Consider the following 26,672-nt stretch of genomic DNA (forward strand, 5'->3'; position numbering starts at 1 on the left):
GTCTTGGCAATCTGAACCCCAGAAGACGAATTCCATCTGGCAGGGAAAAATTTTATGTCAGTGAAGAAATACCTATCTGAAATCGTGTGCGTCTTTTAGTTTAGTACGATTGGGCGACAGGGATATTCCTGTTGGGCGATATCCCCGTTGAGCGATTCTATATTTTTTGATATTGCAGACAGGGTGTCACGAAATAACATCATGCAACAAAGTCATACCAACGGGTTCGCCCGCCCGAATATGTCTAATTATTAGTAACGGGCCCTACAGTTTCCAAGAAACCTCACAATGTTCACTTCAAGTTTTGATAAGTCTGCGCACGCTCAACAACTCACTGCGCTGACCACTAGACAACAGTGCGTAACGACTAGAAAAAGGTAATAACTTCGGAGTTGTTGTGCGCAACTTAGATTTTCTGTGCGCAGAGACCGTGTCAGCACTGCGCACGTGCGCAGCTTAGAGGGAACATTGCACCCCACTCAGCTCTACCGGTAAATGTGTTTACGTGAGCAGAGAGAGGATAAAAATTAATCTCAATTTACATGCAATTCCCGATGATATTGACCAATTCAATCATTAATTAATGAAATTTTTCGCGCTTCGCGCGACTAGGCGAGAATAGCTGCATCAGTAAATGGACACCTAATGTAGATACCTAATAGGCTATCAGCAAATAGGGGACAGCCTAATCGGGGTCTGGGAGTGAAGTGCCCCGGAAGCTTGGTTTATCACCCGATGGGGGCCCAGGACCAACGTTTTTTGTTTGATGGGGGGGCTGACGAAGTGCTCTTACGGCCCTGGTAACGAATATTTGTACCTGCGGTCACGCCCGAATATGTTTAATTATTAATTACGTGCCCTATATTTTCCTATACAACAGCTCACTCAGTGCTACTGGTAAATCTGATTACGTGGGCTGAGAGGATAAAAAGTTTATAGCGACTTATATATGTAATTACCACCTATTCATTCATGCATTATAGAAAATGTTGGTACCTAGGGCGACCAGGCCACACAAACTTTGCCGACCATCGATATCACGATATGGGGTTCGTGGGGGCGAAGCCCTCAGAAGTTCGGTTTATCACGCCATGGGTGCACAAGGCAATCGTTTTAGGGAGTTGACGAGGTGCCCTCCCTCTTACTCATTGTCTTTATTACATTCCTTACATTACGAAGTTGGGGGGCGCTGGAGCACGATAATTTTTGAAAGGGGGAGCTGGAGGAAAAAAGGTTAAGAACCACTGCTATAAAGCATCCAGATGCGTTTTCCAGAGAAACCTGTCATACCAATCATACCATGAATTCAAACCAATTTGTGTAATACAAAGGTCATTTTCGTTATCCAGTTATCTTTTGTGGGTGTCTCGCTTATTGGCTAGTGTGCCCAAGACAGTGACGTTGGCTATGTAAAAACTATTCACAGGAAATCCCGCGAAACTCTAAGAAATGTTTTTGCAAGAAATTAAACAAATATTGCATGGATATTAACAGATCTGGTGCAGTGGCGACCCAAACGTTCGCAACCCTTACAGGGGAAATCTGCGTTACATTAACTTGAAAATGTGGGTCTGATGATGCTATTTACTAATATTTTTGTGTCTCTTGCTAATCGAAACGTTATTACGAAAATATGATGATTGTTCAGATAAAGAAAACAGAAAGTTAATTTTACGTCATTTTTTCCCGCGTCTCGAAGGCTCAGACGGGCTGATGCACTGTAAGCCTGCCATTACACCCGTCTTGAATCAGGTTTTTCATTACGTAATAATTATAGAGCGCGAAGATTACTTTCCTACGGCTTGTGTGAGAAATAGTTATTATAAAAGCTACGATTACTGGTGCGTCGTAAGTCAAACAAGATTTTACAATTACGTTGTAACAACAAAAATTAGGGAGCCACTGCACTTGAATTTCCTATGGGTACATATGAATTTTTCCACTTTTTATGATTTGCATCCGCCCTCATCCGGATTTCCATCGTCATTCATCTGCAGGGTTGTAACCAAGTCACAAGGCTCCGAGTCACAAGTCAATCTCACTTTTATAGTTTTGACTCGAGTCAAGTCAAGTTATTTTCAATTCACCACCGATTCGCGTTCGAGTCCAAGTCAGCGATCAAAGTGGTCGAGTCCGAGTCATGGTACTATGACTCGAGTCCGAGTTCAAGTCATTGTGTTGACTGCTCAGTTTCCAGTTAAAGAAGTGTGAAACTCACTTTTTAAAACTCTGATTGATATCGAATGGTTCGCTTTTATATTATAATAATTTTCCTCACTTTTAGCAGTTTTAGGTCGCATTTTCAAGTACCAGTACCGATAGACAAAATCCCAATATAGTGTGGTTGCTGTACTATTCTTCGAAATTATAATGAAATGTCGGTCTTGGCCGTCTGAGTCTCGAGTCATATGACTTGATTCGAGTCATGCGCAATGACTCAAGTCCAAGTCGACTCAACACACAGATTGACTCGAGTCAAGTCGAGTCATTTCCCGTATTTTGAGAAAATGACTCGAGTGAAGTCGAGTCATCAGAAAATCTTGACTCGAGTCATTACAATCCTGCTCATCCGCACTCATGCGCACCACGTTTGTCATCTGCACTATCTTTTTTTCAGTATACCATCCAACAGGTTGAAAAGCACTGGTTCTGGGTATAATTATATTGCTTTGTGTGACTAGTAAATCAACTGAGAATGTGGTACAGATCTTTTCTCGCTCACATTTAATGTAGTACAGCACTAGGTTATAAACTTTAACATGAATGCATTCCAAACAAAGCAACCCATATTATGTAACGTTCCAGTGAGGTTGTTGTTCATTTATGATAAAATGAAGAAATATTAATCATTTTCGCGAAAAAGCTTCAGATCGTCTTTGATCTACAAAATGGCTCTCACTCTCAAAAGTGGTACAGTGTTTCTTCGATTTCGACACAGCGTGCGCTGCTGGATGCAATAGCTAGTACGCAGCATTTTGTGGAAAATATCCCGAGCCAGCGTAACGGGGGTGTTTTAACGGACATTTGTCTGTCTAAAAGTGCGCGCAATTCATTTTACATGAATTATAATAAGCCTCTGCATTCAAGCAAACATGTTGCAAACATCGCCGTTATATATTCGCAAAGAGGGCGACGAAAAATTTCGAGATTTGAAATATTCTGTTGACTGTTAATTGGCAATGAGAACTCCGGGATATATAGAACTATTGTTCTACTAAATAATCATTAATCATATGTCCCTCAAAACGTCTACTGCGACGCCATTTTCCATCAGCGCCCCCCATTTCGCGTCCTGAGCGTTTCCGCCACCTTCAACATCAAAATCGCCTCTGGGGGCGCTGGAGTTCAGGTTAAGAACCACTAGTCTAAGTCTATACGCACAAAAATTTACTTGAAGAATTGGGATTGCCTTAGGGACGGTTGATTGAATCGTCTCCAATACTTCCTCTACTATTCATTGATTAGAGGTATTGATTTAGAGCAGTGGTTCTTAACTTTTTTTCCTCCAGCGCCCCCTTTCAAAAATTATCGTGCTCCAGCGCCGCCCAACTTCATAATGTAAGGAATGTAATAAAGACAATGAGTAAGAGGGAGGGCACCTCGTCAACTCCCTAAAACGATTGCCTTGTGCACCCATGGCGTGATAAACCGAACTTCTGAGGGCTTCGCCCCCACGAACCCCATATCGTGATATCGATGGTCAGCAAAGTTTGTGTGGCCTGGTCGCCCTAGGTACCAAAATTTTCTATAATGCATGAATGAATAGGTGGTAATTACATATATAAGTCGCTATAAACTTTTTATCCTCTCAGCCCACGTAATCAGATTTACCAGTAGCACTGAGTGAGCTGTTGTATAGGAAAATAAAGGGCACGTAATTAATAATTAAACTTATTCGGGCGTGACCGCAGGTACAAATATTCGTTACCAGGGCCGTAAGAGCACTTCGTCAGCCCCCCCATCAAACAAAAAACGTTGGTCCTGGGCCCCCATCGAGTGATAAACCAAGCTTCCGGGGCACTTCACTCCCAGACCCCGATTAGGCTGTCCTCTATTTGCTGATAGCCTATTAGGTATCTACATTAGGTGTCCATTTACTGAGGCAGCTATTCTCGCCTAGTCGCGCCAAGCGCGAAAAATTTCATTAATTAATGATTGAATTGATCAATATCATCGGGAATTGCATGTAAATTGAGATTAATTTTTATCCTCTCTCTGCTCACGTAAACACATTTACCGGTAGAGCTGAGTGGGGTGCAATGTTCCCTCTAAGCTGCGCACGTGCGCAGTGCTGACACGGTCTCTGCGCACAGAAAATCTAAGTTGCGCACAACAACTCCGAAGTTATTACCTTTTTCTATTCGTTACGCACTGTTGTCTAGTGGTCAGCGCAGTGAGTTGTTGAGCGTGCGCAGACTTATCAAAACTTGAAGCGAACATTGTGAGGTTTCTTGGAAACTGTAGGGCCCGTTACTAATAATTAGACATATTCGGGCGGGCGAACCCGTTGGTATGACTTTGTTGCATGATGTTATTTCGTGACACCCTGTCTGCAATATCAAAAAATATAGAATCGCTCAACGGGGATATCGCCCAACAGGAATATCCCTGTCGCCCAATCGTACTAAACTAAAAGACGCACACGATTTCAGATTGGTATTTCTTCACTGACATAAAATTTTTCCCTGCCAGATGGAATTCGTCTTCTGGGGTTCAGATTGCCAAGACAGGAACATTTGGTGTCAGTCATTTAGGCGCCCATGGACAATTAAACCTATATGTATGAGAAACCAAGCAATGAAGATGGATTGATGAAAGTTGGGATTCCTTGCCCTTTTTACTGATTTTATACATTTGAGTGGTCGACGAGGACGAGGAAGGTTGAGCGAATGTGCGTAAATGTTGAGCATTGCATCGAGAGTAATTAAGACTCGGGAGATACTTCACATCGAGATATGCTACATAAGGCAGTGTAGGCACCTAAATATTATTACGTCTGTATAGAGTATAGACTAAGCTTCCCCTGACCTTTCAGTGCATATAGCATTAGTGCTAACTAAAATGTAGCGACGGTAGAGCAAATGTCAGTACAAGGTGGAGCGCAAAAGACTTTGCTCCGTTGATAGGGTACTAGACGGACGTCAACCTAAAGACAGTTCAAATGTTAGGCAAGCAACCACGCTTTCGATCACTATAACTGACACGGAAACGGCACTGCGAATTCGCAGTTGTTAATCATAAACAGGAATCTTCACAATATACTTGGAGGTCGGTATAAGGTTATTCGCGTTTTGCCATCTGGCGCATTACGAATTTAATGGAATAACATCGCGCAACTTGCAAAGATTAGCTTGTGACAATTTAGGAACTCAAAGTAAAGCCTATCTTTGTAAAAGTATCAATATACAGAACAAACGTGGCCTTGGTCCGAAGTGTAATTTCAGGTATGACGATAGAAATGGCTAGCGAATAAAGTGAGTCATTTGTGCGTAGATTCACGTGCTGAACGAGATCTGGTACCACGAAATAGCGATCCTACCGCGGAAATGACCTCCATTCCAGCCATGGAATCCGTCAGCGTCAGCTACGTCGCAGTAGTCCAGAATCGATCCGAGAAGCACTCCTATTCACGCATTTCTGCACTCGTGCGGGAAATTATTCGTACATCCGTCACTTGCGTGCTGCGCAATCGTCAGATGCAACATTGTCCAGACAATGAACACAACTGCTACCATAACTTCGGGTAGCCTACGTGTTACTGAGACTGCTTTAAATTTCATGTCCAACCAACTTAAAATAGATTTGGTATCCATTAAGATTCAGATTAGGCTGAAACTTGTCTCTAAACATTGTGAAGTCTATCTGAGAAAAGTTGTCCAAAGCGATACTCTCCTCCAGGCAAAAGTATAGAAAATCGCTATACTCCATAAAATGCCATTGTGTTACTATAGTAGGGTTACCATACGTCCTTCTTCAGGAAGATTTGTCCTCCTTTTTCGGGTTTTTGAAAATGTCCTTCGAGGACGCCTAAATGTCCTCGTTTTTGAGATTTTGTCCTCTTTTTTTAGGAATTTTGCTCGAATTTATAGCAAAATTCGACTGAGATGCCGTAAATCAGCACCGAAGGGACCCTCAGGCGGGTATTTCGGAAGCTGGACGAAATTTGACCTTTTTTTAGTCAACCGCCTGATAAAGTGAAGGAAAAACAGTATTTCGGTCGCCGGTGAGAAAGTTGACCTCTTTTAAGTCAACCACCTGATAAAGTGAAGGAAAAACAGTATTTTGGTCGCTGGCGAGAAAGTTGACCTTTTTTTAGTTAACCGACTACGAAGTGGTCAAAATTTACCACTTTTTCAGGATTTTCCACCGGTATTCTAAGTTTGAAAGTTTTGAAAAAGTGTCCTTCTTTCCCGATTCCAAAATATGGTAACCCTACACTATAGCCGATTAATCTTATTGACAATTAGCCTAAAATTGCGAATATTGAATAATCCTTAGCTAAATTAATCATTTAGGTTGTGCTGTTGGTGTAATAATTATCTTGTGGTGCAAACGACCGCTGTTAAAATCACCATAACATGATTTTAAGTCAGAACCAAAGTTTGAACCTTTTGAATGCTCAGTGTTATTGATTTAGGTCATACTAAATCATAAAATAATAGACATAAATGTGTTGCATAGTGCGATTAGATACTACAGATTCTACAGAGCAGCATGTGCTCCAAAAGTAGAAATATCTTCCACCAGGCCAAGACGAAGACATATCTAAAATTGTGCTTTCAAGTGACAATTCTAGAAGAAATGACCTGACTTTTACCCACTAATCGTCACGAAAATGTGGAAAACGCTGGAGCAAGAAACTGACTCTTATTTGCGATCAAACATTTAAGGATTTTAATTCCAGCTGGTTAGGACCCGCTTATTCTTATTCGCTAGGCTATGACGGATCAAACTACAAGGAAACTCATATTATATGCTGCCCTTGCAGCGGCCGTCGGAATCGCCGTCGGTGTGATTATAGGCTACTATAGCAGAGGAGAAACGTCCGCTCCCGCTATTCCTCCAGTGGCCGATCCTAACGCAAGGAAAGCAATTGCAAATACGATATCAAACGAAAATATTGAGGAGAATCTGAGGTAATTGAAACAGTATATCTTTATTCTTAAATTATTATACGTAGCGTCGTATAGACGCTGCAGGGATATCTAGAACTAGATATCCCTGCGTTGCTAATAGGGATCTAGACATTTTTGGCTTCGCTGACCCCTTTTTGTCCGTCCAGGCCCGGGCGTATAGCTACTCAAGTATTAGTTTAAATTTAGCTCAATATCTCTGCAGTCATAATCTGCCTGGGGAGCAAATATTAGCTGTAAGCTAGCGTAATCTGAAAAAAATGCTTTTGTTGAAAACGACATCGAATTATACGTGGAATTGATGAATATACTTTTGTTTCAAGGCGAATTCCCTTAATCGGATTTCTGCAGCTGCATGGAAGAAGCGAATCTTGGAATTTCTGTATCTTGGAATTCCTCGCGTTTGATAGGAACGAGGGCCGAAATAGAATTTCTAGGCGAATGTAATAAAAACGTGTATCGCTTCTGACGACACCTTTGCGTCTGACCGCAGCATGAAGCACCAAAATTGAAAAGCATTGCTTTCAATGAACATATATCACGTCCAGCATCTTTTTTCTATCCAACAGCTCATTTGTAGGTCTTCTGGGATAAAATGGTTATGCCTATAAAAGGAGAAATTAAATGTCGCATGGAGGTTTCGGCCCATTGGGACATATTAGAAAAATACTTCAGGATTCAGGAATTCTGTCTGTCTGACTGTCATTGATCACTAAGACTGACAGATTGATGTACAAAATGTTTTCCAAATATCTCTAAGTTACGCTACCCTTATGGGCCATTGCAAAGTAGATTTGGGATATATTCCAAAACTTCTGCAAGTGAAATGGCAATATCAACTTGGCGAAGTAGCCCTTGTATCACGGTACCTCCATAGATTTTTGAAATTGCACCTTAGTCGCAAAGATGCATGCATGCAAAGTGCTAAAATTATGCGACCCCTCGAACAAATCTCCTTTTGAACTACCTATACTTGAGTATTTATCAGACAACCATTTCTACTTCCACTTGACGTAGCTTGGATATGTTTTGGAAATCACTACTTCTACTTTTAATTGGATAGAAATTTACGGTGTGATGATTATTACCCTAACTTATAAAATCGCATAGGTTTTCATTCATGCCGCAAATTTAGAGGTTTCGCGAACCCCTGTTTGAGAACCATTGCGCTAGCTGTTTTATTTTGTCATGTGATCGCAACAGTCAATTGATTGTTTCGAATTTCTTACAAATAAACCTCGGGTTTTAAAGCGAGCACCTTTTTCACCTCGCGGACCGCTAAAATTTCAAAAAATGTGTGGCGGACCGATGGACTTACAAAAATTGAAATGAAGCCAAAATGCAAAGTATGCAACCGTTTTTTTGCAATTATATGGTGCTAGAGAGTGACAATTAGAGGGTTTTGATCGTAAATATATCGTAAATATTATCTTCAGACATCCATGGGATTTTACGATAGTGAGTCTGCTGAGTTGAGGTAAAATTGCCTTGTCCAGATAAACGTGCTACCGCCGAGAGTCGTTTCCAGTCTTAACCGACCACGTCAACTCGAATAATATTCTTCTCTTTGACAATATCGAGAGAAGAAGTGTTTCGGGGTCGAACCAAGCATCTTGTCGTGCTAGCTTGCGCATCGCCCACTACCACCAGACGCAGGCTACTCTGGCAACTACGAATACAATGCGCCGCACGAAAACACCTTATGGCAGCTATACCAGCCATCCGCAAATTCGGGCCGAAAAAACACTTCGTCAGCCCACCCCAAAAAACGTTGGTCTTGGGCCCCCACAGGGCGATAAGCCAAACTTCCGGGGCTTCGCCCCCAGACTCCACAGTTGGGTGGATGTTTTCACCTGTACTTGTGAGCACATTCATTCTATTCAGTGTAAGCAGAGAGTTTGAGTAGCTTAATCGCGCCAATAGCGAACATTTTCGATCATTCATGACTGAATCGGGTTTCTCGCTGCCGAATTTTTGGCACATCTTTCTGAGTCCCATGTTAGCCTAAACTTCAATATTTGTTGATACGTCGTGGTGCGGTAATGGCTGACGCCGAAATGCCTATTTCTATAAATCATACGTATTTCTTGGAGAAGGGCACCTAATAAGCAAGACACTAAATCGCGCAAAGCGAGAAAAGAAATTGAAAAATGTTGGAAAAAGTTTCAAAAAAATACACCATGATTTATGTTCATTTGCAAAATAATTTCGGGCCCCTTTCAAGCTCGGCCCTTATCCCATAGGGCAGTTTGAGGTTTCCCAGTTACGGTCCTGCACAAAATGAATCAATCAAAAACGAACGATCGCACAAACTGCGCTGTTTAGCGATGAGTCAGCTCTTATCTGTTCTGTGTAGTTGTCGCTCACAAGTCGTCGAATGACACGTCTTGAACTTCAAGTCAAATCAAACATGTTTCGACCCCTAATGTTACCTCACGAAGTTCTGAATCAGTTTAAAATTTGAAGTTTTATTTATTTTATCAATGGACAAGCCTTCAACATTGCATCTTGAAATTAAGGTATAAAATTGTAATATACCTGGCGGACCGGTAGGAATGTCGTCGCGGACCGGCGGTTGAGAACCATTGCTCTATAGCACCTCTAGACTGCGTCCAGTGTTCATGCCAATGTCCAATGGTGTTATGAAGCTGCAGTGAAGTAACGATAAAAGGCCAAATTAAACCCACGACTCGTGGAAGTGTGGTTATACCTTCAAGTCTTGTGTTGTTTAGACATATCTGATTTAACTGTAGATCCCTCAGGCCTGGTGCACAAGACCTTATAGTCGAGCACCATAAAACCCCTTATTCATACATAGGCTACATACCTTTAAGTTTCATTGGATTGATATGAGATGTGTGTTTGAACTATATGGTATTAGAGGTATGCCTACATCCTGATTCGAAGTTAACTTAGGTCTATTAATGACACATTTCTTACGAGGACTTTGAGGGATTGATGGCATGGCTTGTGAATATTTTGGTCAAACATAGATTGCTTCTGAACATCGAACTATGAGCCTTTTCGCATCCCCGGTTAATCAGAATCGTCGTGTTTTTATTATTTGTGCTGTACCCGGTATGCTGGCAATAAATATTTTTGATAAGCCAATATTACTATGGACTTTATCTTTAACTTTAAAAGGGTAGTCAAAGCGCTCATATTGTCACTGTGTATTGCAATGTTATTTGAAAAATGAAAAAGAATGACGCCTACCGCCGTTAGGTTTTGTTCGCCACGACCTATAACCATGTATTAGGTGTCAGCAATGCCAAGAATGTAATTTTTAGAGTGATGCTTTCCACTGCACACGGAGTGATGTAACACACGCTGTGCGGTATTAGTCAACATGAGCAGCAGAGCATAATGCATGTAATGAGGTGAATAATGCAAACATGGATGGACATATCGTAACTGGAGTGTCCATTGAATATAATGTCACAGTTCATATCGCACTTCGCTATTTCGCGGCACTCCATGTATATATCTATAGTAGATATGTCTTGACATTGCCACGTACTTGTACTGAAACAGTTGGTGCCCAATTCGAGGGGCTGACCACTCACTGGTCTCGTGCCTTATCTAAAATATCCGGAAAAATAATTAATACTGCCGACCAAGTATAGTCAATGTATTACACTGACTACACCTTTGGCGTTGACAGAATACTGACGGAGAACCCACACATCGCCGGCAGAAAAGCTGATGAAGTGAATTTAGTTGACTTCATCACTCAGCGATTCGAAGAAGCGGGTCTGACGGTGGAGACACATCCGTATGATGTACTTCTGTCGTATCCGAACCAGTCAGATTCCAACTTCGTTGCAATTCAGACACCAGACGGTAAAGAGAGCAGCTTTCAGTTGTATTGTTGTGACAAACTCAGCCTAATTTCTTTGCAATTCGATCAATAAGTCTATATTGCCATGCTTGTTATTATGCCGTTAACTCTTGATGAATAAATTATAATGCAATGAATTTCGTCCAGAGAGCAGTGGTCAAGTTCAGTACCACCAGTGACCTATTCGATTCTTTGGCCGATGGAATTTGATTTCGAGATTTGTTTACTAATAGGGGATTTGGTTGACAAGAGTCAACCAAAGGAAGCAATACTTGATCCTTCCCAGAATAAATCAGGAATCGTGAATCCTTTCAACGCGTACTGTATAAGCGGAGAACCGAAAGTGAGAATATTTTCAATAAATACAATGTGAATTTATTTTTTCCTAATTCCCGAGCGACAAACGTTATACATGACGTGTTGATACTCTATCCGAATGTTTCAGGGGGACATCGTTTACGTGAATTACGGAACAATCGACGATTTTATCCACATCAGCGAATTACCCATTAACTTGACTGGAAAAATTTGCATGTCAAGATACGGAAAGATTTTTCGTGGCGATAAGGGTGCGCCACACTTCCTGTGCTCAATCAGACAATAGTCCTACCCGTTCTAGCATTTATGTTAAAGGGGCACTGCGCTTTAAATACCATGTGGTCTCAAATTAAAGACGAAATCTTTAATGTCACATTTGCTCGACGCCGCTAGGCAGTCACACAGAGAAAGAATTTTCAATAGTTGTTAACCGACAGTATGAAGGATTTGTGTCTTACAATCCACGGCGGTTTAGTTACAGTAAGTATAAGCGTATACGGTATATAGGCTAAAAGCAGAATGGAACTATTTTCAAGACTGCCGACTATTTCCATATATTTAGTTTTGTTTTTGTTTTGCTATTTAAAAAAAAAAAATTCCATATCTTAAGGCAAAAACAATCCATATAGGGACCAGCATATGATTTCCCACTTTTTTCTTGTCTTGCAATGCGGTGACTGTGTATGCTTTTACCTATTTTTTCTGCAGCATTACACGCTGAGCAGTACGAATGCGCGGGCCTAATTCTGTACTCAGATCCTAGGGACTACACAATAACCGGGGAAGGAGTGTATCCAGATGATTGGTCTCTCCCTGGGACTGGAGCGCAACGTGGTACATTATTCAAGTATGACGGCGATCCACTAACTATTCACTACCCTTCTATCGGTGACTAATAATATACTATGGACCAATATATAATAGAAATTGCTTATCATATCTATTTTCAAAAATACGGATACCGCCTGGCGAGCCAATCTCAAGGATGCGAGACTGTCTAATATTCCAGTGACCCCCATTGGTTACGATGACGCTGTCAAATTCCTATCCAAAATGGCGGGCGATGAGGTGCCTGTCAAATGGAGGGGCACATTGAACATTACCTATAGATACGGGCCTGGATTTGATGGAGATCATTCTTCCAGGTATTGTTTAGCAATTTTGTGCTGCTAAATGTTGGCAGGTAATACGGATGCGGAATTACAGTAAAATGAGAATGCATGTTACAACGAAAACCGAGCGGGCAATCACAAGGAACGTCATTGGTTTCATTAGAGGTCATGTTGAGCCAGGTGGGTACCTATTTAATAAAATAGTTTATATATGCAGCCTATATAGAGACAATGATGCATCGAAATACAGGCCATCATCATCAAATCAACACACCACATATATATAATTAAAAGATAGGCGGGTGCCGAAACGACTTAGAGTGTCGCTATGCTCACGTGTAGCCATGCTGCATGTGTCGCTATGCTGATGTGTCGCATGCTCAAGTGTTAACCTGCTCACGTGTAGCCATGCTGAATTGTCGCCATGCCGATGAGTCCCAATGCTCATGTGTCACCATGCTTATTTGACCCCACGCTCATGAGTCACTATGCTCATGAGTACCCAATCCATGCGCATGAGTCCCTATGCTCAGCCGTCGTCATGATTAAAAGTCGCCGTGCGTAAGTGTCGCATATCCAATTGTCCATGTGTGCCTACGCTCATGTGTCCACATGCTGATGTGTCCCCATGCTACTGTGTCTCTATATGCTCACGCGTCGCCATTACAAAAAGTCGACATGCGTAACTGTCACATATACTCAAGTGTCGCTTGCTTTTATGTCGCATGCGCATATGTCCAGTTGTCCACGGACCATTTCAGACCGTGAACAGATTATCGGAAAGCGCTTTCAAAGTAGTCTACATTAAACTTTGACAAGATCTACTTTCAGAGTGATTATCGTCCTAGTTTGTTTTAATAAGACTAGCAACTTTACGTTGTTGCTATTGTTGTTGTTGTTGTTGTTGTTGTTGCTGTTGTTCTTTGTGGTATTAACGGTGTTTGTCGACTACTATGGTCATTTACACCAGGCCAATTTTCTTTAATTTTATTCCGTAGCTGCCGAGTCGTATCATGGCCCAGTTCTAGGCTTACATAAGACACCGCTTACGCGGATGAGATGGCGAGGAGGAACCTAGATAAACCTCAAACACTTAGGTAGGAATTCTGGAGTCGACCTCGGTCGGACTCGAACCCACAACCCATTGGTGTTGCTGTTGCAGCTGTGGATTATACCACTATTCTATCTCGCCAGCAACTTTAGGCAATATTGCGCGCTCTGACATATGTCTCGATTCCGATTGTACGGCAAATCATGTTAATTGTCCGTATTCCCAGACGTTCCCAAAACTCAGTACTGAGTGCATTATATCAATTTACCTCGTTACCCTTCAGACAGGTACGTCATAATGGGCAACCATCGCGATGCTTGGGTATTCGGGGGAATGGACCCTTCGTCCGGCACAGCCGCCATGCTAGAAGCTGTTCGGGCCGTCGGAGATGCTATTAAAAATGGTTGGCGTCCACGGAGAAGCATTGTGTTTTGCTCATGGGGCTCTGAAGAGTATGCACTAATCGGATCTGTTGAATGGGTCGAGGTAAGATCATTTTCGTATGACGTTGTCGGCACATACACGTTGTCGGCACATACACGGTGGAATACATCGAGTGTCAGTCACCAACTATTTTATATCCAGTCTGTGATTATTTCATTATAATATGAGTTCTGGTGTATGAAGTTGCGATCGCGACATATTATACTTTCTTTCCTATATTTAGGAGTTCCAAAAAGTCCTGTCTGCGCGCACCGTAGCCTACATTAACATCGATATGGCGGTGGCTGGGAACCATCTGAGAGTATTCGGATCTAATAGCCTTAAACGTATGGTGTTTGATGCCGCTAAATCGGTACCTAATCCTAATCAAGATGAAATTAATCTCGGAAGAACAAATGTGTACGCAACGTGGTTAGAGCAGAGCGGAGACCAGCAACCACCGTAAGTTAAGTATACGGGCATCATTTTACCATTTCAAATCAACTCAAGATATCTTATATCTACCGCTTTATTGTAATCTAAATCTGAATGACCTGTTGACCTAAATTTTAATAATACATGATAAATCCGGATCCAAAAATGGAATTTTGCTAGAAATTGTAGTGCAATGCAAGAACCAGCTGGATCCGAGCTCAAACAAAACATCAAGTTAAATAAGCAGAAAGTTACTTTCATGCACTTGAAATTTAAAATCCTGTCCAGAACCGGCAGTCGGGCATGTAAATCGGTATCAAATCCTATTTCTGAAATAAACTTGCCGGATTCCTGCCGGATAGAATCCAAAATCCTGATCCAGTATATCTCTAAAACCAAACATTTGGGCGAATTTTTCATTGTTATCGAGATTGGCATTGGGACGCAACAATGCTGAACAATGCTGTCTGGCTCTTTTTCTCTTGAGCTACTCTCTCGTTTCGCCAGACAGCATTGTTGCGTCCCAATGCCAATCTCGATAACAATGAAAAATTCGAGGCTGATTGTGGGAGTTCCAGGGCCACGAGCGGAATAAAATTTATATTTTCGTAATCAGTGCAGAGTCAGCTTTCGATTGATACCTGTTTTACCAAATTTAATGCTCGGCAAGCCGGTCAAAAAGGACCGTCAAATTGCCTGTAGCCAAATGGAAATTGTGACGTGATACAATTTCACTGAGGCGGGAGATTTTCCTGTGTCAACAGCATATATGACACTATGAAAAATACCCTATCAGAAAAATTCTCAATTCCCCATTAAACAGTAAGTAACTGTATGTAGTAGCGAATTCCTCACAATAGGATTCTTGAACATATGGGGATGTGACATAATAGCATGGAACATTTCGACTTGTGTGACTTGAGCATGTGGATTAAGGTTAGGGTCAGGGTTGGGTAAGGGAGGGTTGTAAACTCCCATGCGAAGGTGTCGTATGGTCGATTGGTCAATTGCTGAACTGTCTTCTTGCATTCTGTAACATGCTCTAATTTCGTGCAATCAACAATATCTATTTACATACTACTTAAACGTTAATCAATTAAACAAGCAATTTCGAGCAATCAAAATAACAATATTTCTCAATTTTAGAATGCACCCTCTTGGTGCTGGCAGCGATTACACAATGTTTCTGCAGCTTACAGGGATTGCCTCAATCGATATCGGATACGTAATTGATCCAGTGGGTATCCGTGAGAAGTGTGAGGTGTAGATCCGGCTATCATACCCAATGTTTCTAAACATTTTTGATGCCCGCACTTCTTGACCTTTCAATACAATTTTCAGTGCACCCCGTCCATTTTCAATAGAACTTCTAATGGAACCTATATTACAATTGACAGGAAAAATATTGTTGAATATTGAGTTGAATAAATCTACCCGGGAAATATTCCACTTTTTGTTGGTTTGCAAAATAATTTTGGGCTTTAGATGGCGTATAGGCCTCAGTCCACAATTCATCTCGTACCCCTTGATTTGATGCTAAGTATCTCCAAGGGGTCCATGGCAGTGTTGGGATTACTCGAGTCAACTTTTTCGAATGATTTCCCTTGACTCGAGTCACTTTACAAAAATGACTTGACTTGACTCGGCGCTTTAAAAATGTGAACCCTATCGTATGATTTAAATGGAACGAATATACTTGATGCGTTTATATTCTCATGGATATGTGTATTGTATTACACCATATCAATTTGTTTCAACTTCTCACGGCTTCGTATTCGATCCTCCATTTTGGCTGATGATAACAGTATGTAGCATGTAGCTATACAACGCCTTTTTGCATGTCTGTTTTAAAGTTTTTATCAGGGATATATAGAATTATATCGGGTTCTATATCCTTGTTTTATATTCGTATTTGTTTCAAGAAAAATGGCTAATTAATCTGTCTTTCTCACAGCTAGCAAAATGTACTGGCCTTGAATCATCACTCATTCTTGGGAAATAAATTTTGACTTGAATTGTGACTTGATTCGTGACTTGACTTGACTTGACTTGACTTGACTTGACTTGACTCGAATCATCTCCAAAACACGAGTGACTTGACTCGAGTCACCTTCGAAGACCGATTTACTTGACTTGACTCGAGTCAAAAAGTGCAATGACTCGAGATGACTCGTGACTCGAAGGTAGTGACTTGATCCCAACACTGGTCCACGGAGGCATGGTTAAGAACTCATGACATGGACAATTATTTTTCCTGTCGGTCACATTAGTATACTATTCATACCCTCATAGATTTAAGGTGTAAGGCTAGTATATCAGATAGCACCATCATTTTACAACAACAATTTCGCTGCCGTACTCGAGATATAAAATTGCTCTTTCACCGCGAGAGCCTTGACCTTGACATGGTGTGTGGTAGGAAAATTCATATTTCTTACCAACCCTTGCCAACATAAAAATTGAGTTGGATTTTTCAGGCGATTGGAATAGACTATCCTGTCTACCATTCAGTATACGAAACGTTTGATTTGGTCAAAGCTTTTGTCGATCCGGAGTTCAAATATCACCAAGCAGTGACGAGGATGGTGGCCGAAATGCTACGGAATTTCGCCGACAGCCCGCTACTACCTTTTATTGTACTGGACTTTGTTAACAATATGAACAATGACATGGATACTATGCTCGAAGCGTTTGGCGAGATCATGAGGAATGATGGAATGATTGATACAGGTAAAACCGCTACCATCCAGATAGTAATTGTCATGGCATAAGTTCTAGCACAGGCATGTTAGCCATACGGTCAAATTTTCGCGACCAAATGTAGTCTTTTGAAAAGTATTTACCTGGACACTTTGTGGACCTTTCATGTTTGCCGCTACTTGAAGTAGTTCTGGCGTGTCTTGAAATCACGTCGTAATAGTATGAATCAATATGTACCTTTTATGAGACTACAAAGAATATAATACCATCAAATTAAAGGTAATTTGGTATTGCGGTTTCAGAGTCTCCATAGCAGAAAATAGTATAGATCAGAGTCACCAACCTTTTTGAAACCAAGAGCTACTCCTTGGCTACTGCCACTGACTACCAGTTACGCCAGCCGTTTATCCGTGCTAATTTAGATTTCTTTACTTAGTCATTCGACATTCAGAGTACTGGGCGGGGTTACCGTCCCTTACCAAGAACAGAAAACCATCGGCCCGGTTGTGTTGCCGCACTGCTCGCCGAAGCGCCAATTTCCGCGACGACACTCGGGAATATTAACTAGATTCGTTTGTTCTTTAGGGTATATAGCTGACCCATGTTCAATTGTTCAACTGCTGCTCGTTTGAAACTCTTCTCCGCTTCGACTTTCAAATCTCTCATTTGAATATTTGCCACTGCGATCCGTCACGCTACTCCCTAGTAAGTTCGGCTGTATCAGAAAATGTTCATATATGGTCCCTATCCGAGCCCCGACCTTATCAGCGAAAGTATGAATAGGGATTCGATCTGGATCCGGTCAAAATTTAAAAAAAATCCGACATTATTATAGATATGGCATTCGTCGTATGTTTGATGCTGTATAGTGTATATTCTTCGATTAGGCTTATCTTGGCGGCTCGTCACCGGCCAGTGGTCATCTCAGTTGTACATTATATCGGTATCTAGAAATTAGTACTCTTCCTCAGACTCAATGAATCATTTTCAATATTTTCGTAACCATATATCAACAATCACTTGCTCACACAGCCACGATAAACGCTAGCTTATGAATCAATACTATTCGGCCCTCAAGACTACCGACCACAATCTGGCATATTGACCTCGCCTACCGGCACATGCAGAATTCATTTTTGTCGGTTCCTTATATGTTATCCTTTCTGAAATCCTGTGTAGGCTACATGCCTCTTATTTACATGCTGTGGACCAAGGTGGGTATCTGATTAAAAGACTATGTCGTTTTGTCACCCTCCTATCTTTTCATTTTATCGCAATCTTGTGGTGTATTGATTTGATAAAAATGTCGATGATGATGAAAATAATGGTGACGATTATTCTTGGGATATTGGCGCTAGCATTGATATTGATATTGACAGATGATATGAGGAACGCCATTTCGAATTTGACCATTGCGGCTATATCCTTTCAACACCGTTTGGAAGAACTAGACATGTCCGAGTAAGATTTAAACATTACTGCACAATCACCGGAAGAAATTAACGTATTGCCCCGATAGTAGTTATATAGATCGCTCGCGAACGGCTATTGTTTCTTATGGCGGGGTGGCGAGCGGCTGGAAAACCGGGGGTGGCGAGCGGCTCCTTATGCCTTATGGTGGGGTGGCGAGCGGCTATTGCGGCTTATGGCGGGGGTGGCAAGCGGCTCTTATTTCTTATGGTGGAGGTCGCAAGCGGCTGAGAAACCGGGGGTGGCAAGCGGCTTTTATGCCTTATGGTGGGGTGGCAAGCGGCTATTGTGTCTTGTGGTCGCACGGTAACCCTTTTCAGCATAGGGATAGCTCGCACGCGGCTTCGTTGTTGGTATGTCGTACTTCGTGTTGAATATGTATCAAGTAAATAGTCATGTGATTGGTCCTTAGGTAATGTGTATATTCCAAATTACGGCGAGTACGACAATGATATATCGTTATTCTTATGGACGCGGCGATGATTCGTACTTTCAGGCATCTCTCGCGCGATGTTGAATATGTACGAGTCACCAACAATAACCGCGCGGACGGAAACGTGGTTTGTTGTGAGGATTAAGCAGTGCGACCTATATTTCGAATGACCTGCGCGCTGAATTGTTTCACGGCCAACCGCGGCGGTCGTGACTCGTCTTTTTTACTATAGGTGGTGACGGTGATTCGCCTGTCGTGTATTCTTACGGGATCTGTGGTGACTCGCCATGTGTTCTTATGGGTGCGGTCGCATGCGGCTATTGCGTCTTATGGCGGCGGTCGCAAGCGGCTATTGATGCTAACACGAAACCCGGGGTGGCGAGCGGCACTTATTTCTTACGGCGGGGGTCGCATGCGGCTATTGCGTCTTATGGGTGCGGTCGTGATTCGTACTTTCGGTATAGACTGCGGGCGGTATGTCGTACTTTCAGCAAAAAAGGTGTGAAATAGTTTGCTAAGTCTAGGAATCACTTGCAAGGTAATATTTTGGTATTTAGTTTACCACAGAGCCGGCGTAGACGGTGATTCGAATATCAACAATAACAACGGTCACAAATTACCACTTCAAATAGCTGTGAAATAGTTTGCAAAACCCCGCGATCGCTGACAAGATAATGTCTCGGTCATAACCATCTTTCACGACTTGGTGTTACAGGCATACCGATCGCTCACGCGGTGAAATTTTAGTAATCAGTTTGTCACAGTACTTGATATCGCTGGTAAGATTTAACAAGTAACGAATAACAGACCGCGGTAACTTGAATAGCGACAAATTGTCACTTATTTCCGCTCTAACTCTAATCCTTTGTGAAGTGAACGCTTATTCAAAAGGGTGTGATATAATTTTAAAATCCAACGACCACTCACCGGATAATACTTCAGACATAGCAATTCCGCATACCCGCCTACAAGGTAATATTTTGGTAATTAGTTTGTCACAGAACCGTCGCACGCGATGATTGGAAAACCGACAATTTGTCACTCTCCCGCGATCGCTATATGTTTCACGCCTCCAGAATAGTGGCTGACTTTAGTTGCGTGATAAGATCCATGAAAATACTCAATCAATGTGTTAGTTTATCAACTTGAAATGAAACTCACTACACAAATCAAGTCAATTCGGATCTGAATGTTTTAAATCGGTACAACTCTAATCCTTTGACAAATCCCTTACCGCGTTTTTGTTGAATCGAACGTAACCCGAATATTACTGACGCCAACTTTCAGCCGCATCGAATTATTCGCACATTCCGCGCCACTGTTTTCACACTTATAGAATCAATACCAACTATAACTCTACAAGAATCAAGAATCACAAGTATGTGCATTACACAGTTATTGTCTTTATTAACTTGAAATCAAAAACTTAACAAAAACACACAACTAATCATTTGGCAACTCTAGCATTACCAAAAAATTCCAGTATTGTTGATTGAAAATCCTTGAGTCATTATTATCAAAAATGTTATAGTACCGCATCGGAATCCATTCGCGGGATGTACTAAAGTTAAATCCAGATAATCCAAAATGAAATATTTGGACTTTGACATAGTCTGAATTGAAATATATTGACAAACATGACTACCAACTTTGATCCAGTCACATTTCAAGATCATACTTTGAAACAATCCTTGAAACTTACAACTCTATTCACGACTGAGTTTTCCGTTTATCAAATAGAGTTTCAGTAAATACTATCGCGATATTTTAATGTGTTACTACACACAATAGAATCAATCAATGAAATAGCACCTGTTGTAAATCTTTCTAACTTGACAACCACTTGTGCGTACCGCGATCGACTTGCGACGCGATGAGTTAAATCGGAATATTTCAATCTATTTGTCGAAACCTTGAACAAACTATCAGGTTATTTTTTGTTGTAATCGAGTGAACGGAAATAGTATTACGTCTCAACATTTTAGCATCTTCCCATGAACAAAAGAGTAAAATACAAAAAAACCTTGTCAATTCAATCCGTTTGTAACTTACCCAACCAACTCAACAGTATCCTTACGAAAAGTAGACAAGACTACGCGAGTAATCACTACAATCCAAAATCCATAGCAAGTTCGGTTGTATTCATATCCCTACGACGCGTCTTTTGTTTTTCAACTGTAAAAGTCGTTACTATTTTGCAAGACAAAGTAATTACTACTTGATATATTTTATAAACCAAAGTAAATACTACTCGGTGTGTGGTTTGAGATTAACATATTACATTTGAGTATACCGGATTTGAATGCCTGACCAACGTAGTTGAGAATTCATTTCTTACAATCAAACGCCGGTTTTACATTGAAAGGTATCATACTGTAAACATAAGGATTGACACATTGATTTGATATATGAGATTTTGTAATGCTCGACCACGACTTGATTATTAAAGTATTCACGATAATTAGACCCGATGTTGTGGTAAAGGTTATTAGAAAATATCACTTTTGGCATCGAGTACCAGTCGAAGTGGGTGAACAATAACACCGAAAATGATAAATGCGTTTCGTGCTACTATTGATACAAGCTCATTTCTATCAGGTGAAATAAACGCTATCACAAAACTCAAAGCATGCAAAGGTCTTGATTGATATGAATTTCGATTTGTGTCTTATGATTTTAGAAATATTATGATTCGTTAAACCAAAGTCGTATGTCCGATTATTAATTGATTGGAAACTTGATCACGTACCTCGATCATTACAGAAGATTATAACCCCATTGTCCGACAATCTTTTACAAAAGGATCGAAACCAAGTAACCCAAAGTCGTTGCCGTCGCATAAACAATTTGTACGACGTTTGATAATTGTACCCTATACGTTGGTGTACTAGAGATATTTGTAAAACACACTCTGGTAAAGAAATCGAAAAGATATCCTACACCTAAATCTGATAAAACCATTTTGCACTTTTTGTTCGTCAGTAGTATCCATTTTAATTTTCCCATTTCCTCTCGTCAAAGTAGATGTAATCATAGTCACTAAAGAACTTACTTGGATGTGTTTGAATTCTAGACATAGTTATGATTTACTCAACGCAAGACCCAAGAACAACCGTAGTTAACAACCGTGCACACATATCCAAAATATCGCACACTCCGCTATTCCTAAAGTACAAACACCCGATACAAAATATCACTTGTTGCGGCATCATCTTCACAATATCACCATTTTGTTTGTGTCAATTAGTTACTTTGTATGTTATCCCACAACTCTTACAAAAGTACGAAGGATATTAACATCGCACTAAGTAATTAACTTTACTCGATATTCTCACATTACGAAACTAAAGAATGGTTGGTTAGACTCTACAAACTGTTTCGATATCACAAGACCTTTATTGTCTGAATGGGTGTTCATGTATCTTAATAATCAAATAGTTCAACACAGAACTAGTACTAACAGAAACATCAGAGTTGTTTACACAAAAGTTTGTATGTGTACAGTATGCGAATACCATGTGTAAGTCCAGCACAATTGCAGTATCCATTCGAGTTTAGTCAACACAAATTTATTACAACGGAGCCACGTAAACTTTCGTGAAAGAAAAGCATACTCACTTCCAGAGGGTTATGTCAACACCATAGCAGTTCCCCAACAACAAAGTACATATGTTTCTAGCCACGGTTTTTACATCTTTCACATAGATCAATCTACTTTGCTAACGAAAAGTGCTGAGTCATCACATGATCGCTCTCACAACAAAACAGCTAGTAGATATTATCATTCAAAATATTCCTAACCCTTTACACACCAGTGACAAATCATACAACGAATATGCTTTGTGGGTCGAATTGTTGTTCAGTGTCAAGTCTACCTGTTGAAACGTACATTAAACAGCGCAATCCAATTAAAACCACGAATCTATTTTCATTTCGTCACATACAGAAAAATAAATTTTCTTTCTCCAACACATACTTGTAACCAATCGCTTTCATTAAACACACAACACCATAAAAGTATTTACTTTCTACAACATAGACATTCCGATGTAGTCAAGAAATATTTTTATTAATCAAAATCATCGATTTCTGTTCACGGCGTTAGTGTGTGCATGTCATACCCGTGGGCCCCGTATTAAAATGGACACGACACGACTGACTGTAAGGAGATAGAAGTCTATCACATCGATTTACATGTGGTCTTCGCTACGGTTTCAAAAAACGAATCATCTCTTTTGCATTGATCTAGACCGAGCAAGTTAGTTAATGGCCATGATTGTGTTTGTCATATGCGAATGATAGGGTTACTGTCAAATCTACATACAACAATCTTCTGACGATCATAATAGCAATTTCATTTTCCGCCCCTTCATAATTGTACAACTCGGTAACTACGTTTAACAAGACCAATCACACTACCGGCGTTGAACACAAGATACCTATCCAAGTAAAAATATCATTCTGGTTTGGACAACTGACGTTTACCTGTGTAAAATTATCATTTTCACTTGGAGGTCCACCGTTATCTAACTAAAATACCATTGTCCTTTGGAGATTTATCGTTTACCCAGTGTAACAATCCCCTTTTCACTTGGAAATCTATTTTTGGCCTGAATAACAAACCCCTTTTCACTTGGAAATCTATTTTTGCCCTGGATAACAAACCTTTTTCATTTGGAAATATATTTTTTCTCTTGGTAACAAACCTTTTTCACTTGGAAATATATTTTTTCTCTTGGTAATAAGCCTTTTTCACTTGGAAATATATTTTTTCTCTGAGTAACAAACCTTTTTCACTTGGAAATATATTTTTTCTCTGAGTAACAAACCTTTTTCACTTGGGAATATATTTTTTCTCTGGTTAACAAACCTTTTTCACTTGGAAATATATTTTTTCTCTGGGTAACAAACCTTTTTCACTTGGAAATATATTTTTTCCCTGAGCAACAAACCTTTTTCACTTGGAAATATATTTTTTCCCCGGGTAACGAACCTTTTTCACTTGGAAATATATTTTTTTCCCTGGGTAACAAATCTTTTTCGCTTGGAAATATATTTTTCCCTGGGTTACAAACCTTTTTCACTTGGTGATCCGTCGTTTACCTGAGTAAAAATATCATTTTCCTTTGGGGATCTGGCGTTTACCCAGTGTAACAATACATTTTCTCTTGGTCATCTAGCTTTTCCTAGAGTAACAAAACCATTTTCATTTTGAAATCTGACAACCACACCGACAATTTGATATTTTTGTATTTTCTTACAGCGAACAGCGACAAAATATACACCAACAACGACTCCGATACATTTGTATAATCACATATTCACTTGTGTTGGTGCATCCCATCAAAATCGTCGGTTACCCACATGCAATGCGCTCTTGTACACAGAAATGCATGTTCTGGAAAATTGGACAATAGACTTCGATAGTTATGTGATGTCCGGGTTCGTGCTTTGGATTTTCCAGAGTCAAAATGTCTGAATAAAACACCTCCTTGACGATGGTTGGTATGTGGATAACGGTGTTCGGAAAACGGTTGGATTTATGTCACCCATCGCGATAACAATTCCAGGTCGAGTTTTCCCCCGCATGTTTACTATATTGTGTCTTTATTGGTCAATGCATGTCTCGACATTCAGTTTGAAATCGGAAACCCTGATAAAGTATGTAACCGGATCCGGATATCAACTCTGAATCGATAAACCAATGAACAATATTCAAAGTAAACATGTTACACCCTGTGTTTCCACGAAAAAATACCATCCAGACATACGTCGCGCTTGTTTGCCCACATCAGTATACGCGTAAATGGAGGTGTGTGACATTGCATGCAATGTGTTGGTATACAAACATCGATCCACAGACATTATCATAGCCGGTAATTTTGATACAGATCGAATGTCATCACACCCGATAACAATACCAATAAGCCACATTGCAATGACTCTGAGTCAATCTGAAGTATGACATATAGACACACAAACATGGAACCTTGACATGGTTATTCGCACGACGGTGAAAGTAAACTGTACAACATATACCAATAGAGCGTTCACAGTCAAATATGCGAACCATGCACAATCATATACCCAGATTTTTGTTGGATATGTACAAATCCGATAAATCGATACATTTCTTTCCCTTCGACGTCAATAATACAAAGGTCATTCCAATTCGTCGCTCGAATGTGAGGTTCGTCTGGTGTAAAATCCATGTCAAATAACACCAAAGTGTGCTTTCCGTGTTTTATTATTTCCACCGTCGCTTCTTGTCTGTGTCGTAACACTATGGTGCAGGGACTTGAAAAACGGTGGATTGTGAAACGGATTGACATGACCAACAGAATCGAGGTCAATAGACTTGTGACGATGTCGTTTCAAAATGCTCCGATATGACGAGCGCAACCTCGATCTCTTGTGGTGACGACCGTTTCGAAACTGGACGAGCTAGACCCTTACGAAAGTGTGTTTTATGATTGCGTGTGAAATCACGAGGTAATGTTCTATTGTGGTGTACGATTGCAGTCTTCATTCCACAGAAACACACCTTATTGGATCACAGTATCAGTCCGAGATTTCCATAATCACTGTTCACGATATTTGTCTGGAGTCGTTATGTGGGAGTAGCGACATCCATTGATCGTGACTGAAAGACTGGTCGCAATCATTTCGAGCACCGTACTTCGATAGTTCACCATGGTCAAACGCTGCTGCAGAAAACTTCGGTGTGGACAACACATTGATCGATGTATCCAATTGATCTGGGTGGTCCGTCTACAGATAGGGTCATGACTATCTTGCGATAACACCATCGAATAAATCAGTGAACGGTGTCGAAATATCGATGTAATAGCGCGGACTCAGAGTCATTGCAATGTGGCTTATTGGTACTGTTATCGGGTGTGATGACATTCGATCTGCATCAAAATTACCGGCTATGATAATGTCTGTGGATCGATGTTTGTATACCAACACATTGCATGCAATGTCACACACCTCCATTTACGCGTATACTGATGTGGGCAAACAAGCGCGACGTATGTCTGGATGGTATTTTTTCGTGGAAACACAGGGTGTAACATGTTTACTTTGAATATTGTTCATTGGTTTATCGATTCAGAGTTGATATCCGGATCCGGTTACATACTTTATCAGGGTTTCCGATTTCAAACTGAATGTCGAGACATGCATTGACCAATAAAGACACAATATAGTAAACATGCGGGGGAAAACTCGACCTGGAATTGTTATCGCGATGGGTGACATAAATCCAACCGTTTTCCGAACACCGTTATCCACATACCAACCATCGTCAAGGAGGTGTTTTATTCAGACATTTTGACTCTGGAAAATCCAAAGCACGAACCCGGACATCACAGAACTATCGAAGTCTATTGTCCAATTTTCCAGAACATGCATTTCTGTGTACAAGAGCGCATTGCATGTGGGTAACCGACGATTTTGATGGGATGCACCAACACAAGTGAATATTTGATTAGACAAATGTATCGGAGTCGTTGTTGGTGTATATTTTGTCGCTGTTCGCTGTAAGAAAATACAAAAATATCAAATTGTCGGTGTGGTTGTCAGATTTCAAAATGAAAATGGTTTTGTTACTCTAGGAAAAGCTAGATGACCAAGAGAAAATGTATTGTTACACTGGGTAAACGCCAGATCCCCAAAGGAAAATGATATTTTTACTCAGGTAAACGACGGATCACCAAGTGAAAAAGGTTTGTAACCCAGGGAAAAATATATT

The 26,672-nt window shown here is 40.6% G+C and overlaps 1 protein-coding gene and 1 long non-coding RNA gene across 2 annotated transcripts in view; one reads left to right on the forward strand and one right to left on the reverse strand.

Moving 5' to 3' along the window:
- The window catches only part of LOC145441282 (uncharacterized), a 237,075-nt gene that overhangs the window by 135,357 nt on the left and 75,046 nt on the right, over positions 1-26,672 (reverse strand). The gene's annotated exons all lie outside the window — the stretch shown is intronic.
- LOC145441251 (putative N-acetylated-alpha-linked acidic dipeptidase) overlaps positions 4,784-26,672 on the forward strand; it is a 29,066-nt gene continuing 7,177 nt past the window's right edge. Inside the window, exons 1-12 of the mRNA XM_080319073.1 lie at positions 4,784-7,136; positions 10,798-10,976; positions 11,208-11,317; positions 11,420-11,543; positions 12,001-12,179; positions 12,250-12,437; positions 12,499-12,584; positions 13,739-13,941; positions 14,123-14,340; positions 15,460-15,550; positions 16,791-17,043; positions 18,393-18,474. Of these exons, the coding sequence (XP_080175199.1) occupies positions 6,940-7,136; positions 10,798-10,976; positions 11,208-11,317; positions 11,420-11,543; positions 12,001-12,179; positions 12,250-12,437; positions 12,499-12,584; positions 13,739-13,941; positions 14,123-14,340; positions 15,460-15,550; positions 16,791-17,043; positions 18,393-18,474 (1,910 nt within the window). The 5' untranslated portion in view covers positions 4,784-6,939. The remainder of the gene's footprint in view (positions 7,137-10,797; positions 10,977-11,207; positions 11,318-11,419; positions 11,544-12,000; positions 12,180-12,249; positions 12,438-12,498; positions 12,585-13,738; positions 13,942-14,122; positions 14,341-15,459; positions 15,551-16,790; positions 17,044-18,392; positions 18,475-26,672) is intronic.

This window comes from Botryllus schlosseri, chromosome 6, assembly GCF_051294905.1.
Source record: "Botryllus schlosseri isolate E-star chromosome 6, Bs_hap1, whole genome shotgun sequence".
In the NCBI taxonomy this organism is placed as follows: Eukaryota; Metazoa; Chordata; class Ascidiacea; order Stolidobranchia; family Styelidae; genus Botryllus; species Botryllus schlosseri.